This window comes from Oreochromis niloticus, linkage group LG7 (genome assembly GCF_001858045.2).
Source record: "Oreochromis niloticus isolate F11D_XX linkage group LG7, O_niloticus_UMD_NMBU, whole genome shotgun sequence".
Classification (NCBI taxonomy): Eukaryota; Metazoa; Chordata; class Actinopteri; order Cichliformes; family Cichlidae; genus Oreochromis; species Oreochromis niloticus.
Window position 1 is genome coordinate 37,359,459 of NC_031972.2, and position 6,780 is coordinate 37,366,238.

The 6,780-nt window shown below is 36.8% G+C and overlaps 1 protein-coding gene across 1 annotated transcript; it reads left to right on the forward strand.

Moving 5' to 3' along the window:
- Positions 1-1,705: 1,705 nt before the first annotated feature.
- pbdc1 (polysaccharide biosynthesis domain containing 1) lies at positions 1,706-5,622 on the forward strand. The gene is made up of 6 exons (XM_003453631.5): positions 1,706-1,852; positions 3,461-3,526; positions 3,699-3,758; positions 4,050-4,190; positions 4,288-4,399; positions 5,162-5,622. The coding sequence occupies exons 1-6, from the start codon at positions 1,814-1,816 to the stop codon at positions 5,251-5,253; spliced, it is 510 nt and encodes a 169-aa protein (XP_003453679.1). The 5' UTR covers positions 1,706-1,813; the 3' UTR covers positions 5,254-5,622.
- The last annotated feature ends 1,158 nt before the right edge of the window (positions 5,623-6,780 follow it).

The window sequence follows — 6,780 nt, forward strand, 5'->3', positions numbered from 1 at the left end:
AGAAAGAGCCAGAAACCCCCACCCACCCACCTCACCTGATTTACCAAAAAAGACACCAAACAAGAAACATTTACAGTGATCAGAGGAAACTCTGTTTATCTGATTAACACGGGAAAATATTACGTCTGATTACAAAAATTACAGCATATATTCTCACAATGTACCACCCGCTAAGGAAGCCCAAATCTGCCAAAAAAGCAAAGCCACTCCCAAGTTTTTATTTATTTTATTGTTTTTCATTTACAGAGGATGTAGATTTCATTTATTTATTTACATCAGGTGCATTTTTCAGATCAAATGTCCAACTGTTGGCCTGATGGCGTGAGATACTACCAGCACTGATAATAACAATAAAGTATTAAATATTATTATTGTGTTCATAATACTCACATTACATAATTATAGATTCATATGAAAAAAATTAGACAAATTATTATTAATTTCTATATTTCCTTATATTTACACATGCATACACACATATCATAATACTTTATCATGTGATATAGTGACAGCCCTATTTTATAAAATTTTTATAACCACTCATACCCCACATCTTCAGGATTGAGGAGTCAAATAACAGCATAATAATAATTTTAAACATTACAAAAACTTAATTAAATAAAGAAATTACAACATGTTCACATTTTGAGATTAAATGACTGTTTTAGGGAAAAAAACATTTTGTTCAATGATATTACTTTTTTAATTTAAACAATTTACTGTCCAAATTCGTAATTTTTTGTAGCATAAATTGTAAAATAACATAATAATAATTCAGAATTATGAGATCATGTGATCTGAGACTGAAACATTGAACATTTTAAACCACGATTAAATCTCTTTGTCAATGCCTTTGTATTTTACTACTGTAATCATATTTTTCAGTTCAGTGGTCTTGTTTATGTCTGCGTACCATAATACTATTGTGATTTAACATAAATTCATTCAAACGTTACTCTGAATTTTTTTAAAAAACAAAAACTGTTTTGGACCTAGACATGAAATTCATTCAGTTGCCACGGGGGGCAGCACAGACTGCAGACTGTATTAGTGAGTAATTCCTTCAGATTGATCACTGTTATTTATTTATTTTTTAAAGAAATAAATTAGATAAATAAAACATTTAATTAAATATTTTCATATGTGTTCATTACATTTAGGAGCACAAGATAACACAAGATTACATATGAAGTAAATTCATAAAATATCATTAAAAAATAAAAATTAGATCCATATAAAAATGAAAGCAAGCAGTAACAAACGTAGTTATAAATGGAATTACATTTAGATATACAAGGTGAAAGAAACAAAGATAGAGTATAATTATTATTATTTTTATTGATTTTTACAAAAACATATAAATCATATAATTTCTAATCTCATTGATGGTTATTTCAAAAGAAGACAGAAATGTTTGATATAACATTTACACATTAAATTTAATAAATTAATCATTACATAAATGTTATGTACTTTTCATTTAGTTTTATTTGTTTAATTATTATTGATTAAAGTTAATAATTAAGTAAAAAATAATATTTCACTGTTTTTGGTTTTGAGGGCAGTAGATATTTTTTTTTTCTTTTGTCACTCATTTTTTTCATTTTACCCTCTTTGGACTTCCTTAAATTTAATTTAGCGCACCTCTGGCCCTTTAAATGTTGTGACGTAACACGGTGTTAAAGTTGAGATCAGAGATCGTAAAAATAGAAGATGAGTCACTGTTGATGAGTCGCTGGGACCCACGCAAGACACTGCGCATGCGTGAAGTGTCTGACAGTGGTCCATCTTATGATTCGTAGACGATCTTCGGATGGGAGACATGGCGTCAGACAACGGACTGGCCGCTCTGGTACGACTTTAATTGTGAAAACCCGCGCGTGTGTTCGTGTGTTGGTGCTGTCTGTGAACTGATTTAACGGAGACGCTGAAATGAGGCTGACACGCGCGGTTTACCGACGCAGCTCGAGATGTTTAGCTAACAGCTAAAGGTAGCTAGCTGAGAGAATCACACGTGCAGGGAGCGATGAGCTCTGACCTTTGACCTCTGTGTTCAGCTCGCTCACTGATAAATGTTTTTTGTGATAAAAACTGTAGAGACTGTTACGGCTGCTCGCCACGTGCAGCTCTGCTCTCTGTACCTAACGCCTCACGTGGTCAGTGTGGCTTTGTTTATTCCGGAAGTAAGAGACTGATCACCTGATTTCTGTTTGTGTTTATGAACAAACAGCTGAATATTTAAAAAATATCTAAACTTAATGCTCTTAATTATTTTTATTAGCAGGTAGTTGATCAGAGGGTCGTGGTCACACTGGAAGTTCATCAGTGTCAGGCTTTCTTTGAGTTGGCTCGTTTTTATAAAACTACTGTGGTTATCAACTTTCTCTGTTAATATGGGCTCTCTGCATTCATTTGTGCCACAGACAAGTAAGATAAAGATTTGAATTGCAGTGAATGATTTTGTGTCTGAGCGTGATCAGTTGTGCTGTTTATTTCTAAGGTGATAGCTGCACATTAGAGCTCTGAGACTTTAACTGGAACCAGTTTAAGGCTTCCTGTCCAACAGCGTGATGAAGGAGACATGAAAATCAGATCAGTGAATGAATCAGAGTGCGACCTGCTGAGGCGTGATGATGATCGCAGGGGTTGGAGTCAGTGTTTGAAGCCTTCTCTTCACGCCTTTTTCAACGAGATCAGCCTCTGTGACATCTGACTGTGCTGCCTGGTTATCGTCAAAGTCAGGACGTACAAAATAAAAATTCAGAGATTAAAAGTTAAAAAATTTGAGCAAGAAATCAGAAGTGTGAGTTAAAACAATCCAAATGGTTAAAAAAAAAGTGTGTGTTTGTGTGTGTGTGTGTGTATATATATATATATATATATAATAATGATCAAAATTAATAATGTAGAATTTTAAGTAAGATTTAAATATTGAGATATAACTTAACAAAAACAAAAATAATAGATAAAATATTGAATAGTCAAAAATGTAAATAACATATAAAAATAAACCAAATTAAAAATTCACAAATGCTTAAAATATTAAAATAAATAGTTGTATGATTTATGATAATGTAATAATTTTAAAAAGGAAAAAATGATCATGATAAAATAGTTTTTTATGTAAATATCAACTTTATTTCTTTAATCTCAGTTCTGATTTGTGAAGTCACATATTAATTTAGTTTGTTTTAGTTTCTTTATTAAATATTTATTATTTTATCCTGGCAGAATTGGACCTCCGTAGACACAGAACACCATCAGAGAGTGAAAGTGGGATTTATGTTTTTTTATTAATTCAAGTTTCCAACATAATCCTGTGCCCCACCAGTTGGTGGAAAACTTGAAGCTCATGCGTTCCTGCTGATGACTCAAACGATCTTTATTGCTCAGTGTGTTTGACCATGACAGACCGTGATGATACTGGAGTGTGTGACGGTGTGTGTTTGTGTGTTTTCAGGGTGCGGAGGGAGCTGCAGCAGCTGCACATGCTCTGTCTCTGCCTGCAGAGGCTTATGGGAATGATGTAAGTTTACGTCATCATCTTCATCAGTCACTGTGTCCTTAGAGGACCTCACGTTAAACATGAAATGTGAAACAATTCTGTGGTGCTGTGAACACCTCGTAGTTATTCCTGAATGTTCCCAAAGAAACATTCCTGACAGTGTGATGAATCCAAACTTTTTGTCTCCTTTCAGCCGCGGCTCGAGGTCATGTGGGCAATGAAGGCCTACAACCACGCGGAGGTTTACTTCAATGTAAGTCCACCTGCTGCTCCACCCTTCACCATGTTAATGGAGCTGGTTATGACTCGTTATATTTATTATTAGTTACTGGTTTGAAACTAGTACACACCATGTCTGCTCGAAGGTCAAAGGCTTGGTTATCTGCAGGAATGCTGCGCTTTATTAAAGACGACGGCGTGATGTTCCTTCACAAAATCGACTGCCTTTATCTGACCTCAGCAGGCTGAAGATCACATGATCTGTATTACCAGCTGAGCGCTGTGGGTTTTGACTATGAGGTGTTTGATTCTGTTCTGCCTTCAGCTCATCTCGTCGGTGGATCCAAAGTTCCTGAAGCTGACGAAGATGGACGACAAAATCTACTCGAGCTTCAGGGAAACCTTCAAAGACCTCGACATAAAACTGCTCAACGCCGACGACCTTAAGTCTGAAAAGGCCAAAGAGGTCAGTCAGCACCTGCCGTTAGCTCAGCCTGCTCCTCCATCAGTGCTTAGAGTCACAGATGCTGGGTGGATCAGACAGCTTTGGTTTGTGTTTTCAGACGTGGCGTCCATTCTGTAACCAGTTCGAAGGACTCGTCGAAGACTTCAACTATGGCACGCTGCTGCGACTGGACTGCGAGAGGGACTACACGGAGGAAAACACCATCTTTGGTAAACATTTAATTCACGATGTTTATACTCAAGTACAAGTATCAACAACAAGAACAAGTATCCAAACTGAATCATAGATACTGCTTTGCTTCATTTCATATCTCCAAACCAAAAGTTCATCCATCCTCTTGTCAGGGTCACTGTTGCCTGTACCATTGGGTGAGAGGGGGGGCACACCCTAGTCTAACACAGACAGACAACCATTCGCACTCACACCTATGGGCAAACTGGAATTACCAATTAGCCTAACTGCATGTCTTTGGACCATGGTACCCGGTAGCCGAGTACCCAGAGAGAACCCACGCAAACACGAATGTGCGAACTCTAGATAGAATGGTGGTAAAGGCAACAGTGCTAATCACCGCACCACTATGCTGCCTGTAGAATAGAATTAAACCTCCGTGTGTTCTCCAAAGTTTGGCATTTTTTAATGTATCGGTCCTAAAATACAGATCCTGATTGATGTAGATGATGAGAAAGAACAGTGAAAGTTTCTTACAGCTTAGAGATTTATGTTTCAGATTTCAATATGCTAAAAAATGTCCAGAATTTTACAAAATGAATAGAAAAGTGTTTGAACTATGAAGCTAAAACTCCACAGCACTTTTAAATTAATGTTCAAAGTCTGGATCTTAAGATTTTTTTTGCAGATCTAGGATGTTTGAGCAGAAAATAAGATTTGTTGATTTGAGACAAAATGACACTTTTATTAAAAAACCCATAAAGGTGAGTTCTGACTGATTCCTGTTTCTCTGGTTTCAGCCACCAGGGTTCAGTTCTTCGCGATTGAGATCGCCAGGAACAGAGAGGGTTACAACAATGTTGTGTTCAAGTCCAAAAGTTCAAAAAGCTAACCTGCAGTCAGGATCCCGGCCCTGCAGACCGTCAGAGTGGAGCCGACGTCTCCGAGGCTTCGCTCGTTATTCCAGAAAAGTTTCCATCAGTGTTTATTTTGATGTCCGACATTAAAACTTTTGATCGGATCAGAACCGTTTCTACAAACCAGAACAGCACCGAAGTCTTTGTCACCAACGCTACCTGACCTGTTTGAAAGTGTTCTTCACAGTTCCTGAACATTTAAAATCGATGTAATGAACACAATGAATTTTGTATTTACTGTAAAGTTTCAAGTTTTTTGTGCCAATCACAAGTGGTTATTTTATTTTGTAATAACAGAAATGTATCTGTCTGACCCAATAAAACCTGAGCTTCATTTCACCGCCGATCCCTGTGTTTAAACTCTGTTTTACCTCCCAAAACAAAAGTGCCTGCTGGAGGGACGTCTTCATGAACGCTCTCTGAGGCCTCGCAGAGGATTTACCGAAGCTTCAAACAAAAACTTCAAACACACAGCAGTCGCAACAGAAACCTGAAGCTTCTGTAAAACTGATTTACTTTACACAAGCAGGAGAAGGGATCACAGTCTTACACACTGTGAAGGTAGATGGAGAAATATAAACAGCAAAATTAGTCCTTGAATTGCGAAAATGTTTAACACTATTTTTGTGTTGCTTCCAGTCACACTAAACAGTTATATCAATGTGTAAGTCTAAAGATACAATCCACCTTTTTCTGCTTCTACTGAATTTAGAGGGTTAGTATCAGGCAGGTACTGCTAATCAATGCATGGATTAACTGATCATGAGTGTGAACACCTCAGTAACAGCATTCAGGTGTGTTAACACGATACAACAATCTCCCTATGAGTGCATGTCCCAGCAAATTCACCAAGTCTACAAAGCTGCATCTGAAGAAAGTCTGTTATAGAAGTGTTGTGCTAATGTTAACTTGCACTGCCGCCATCTTGGTTCGTTAAGTCAGGGTTGGCGGGCCTGTTCCGACTTTCCAACTCAGTAAATTCAACTTTGGGGGCCATCTAGTCGAAAGCTCCAACTCAGACATTGCCTCCCACTTCAAATGGAACACATTATTAGATAAAATATGTTTACCTGGCTAATGTTAGCTAGTTAGCCTCTTTATACTGTTACACAATTTAATTGTGAAAAAAAATCAACATTTAAAATTACATCACTTGTTTTTAGGTTAGCTTGCTAGCATTACTATAATAATTATCCTTAAACTGAAAGTTAACTTCCTGTTTATTCAAATAGACTTCATCAGATTAAACTGGATTTTCTCTGGTTGATGTTAATTGCTAACATGGCACGCTACTTGATTTAGAATTTATCAGCTAGCTGGCTGACCTTAGCTTGCTCTCAGATATTTAGCCTCATTTCCTGATGTAGCACATGAAAATGTCCGTATATGTAAGCATTTAAACACTACAGAGAGTAAAATTAACAGTAACAGTATTGTAGAAATTCATTTCACCTAAACAATAACGTCGCGCACAGTGTGACGTCAAAAAAGGCGCACACCTT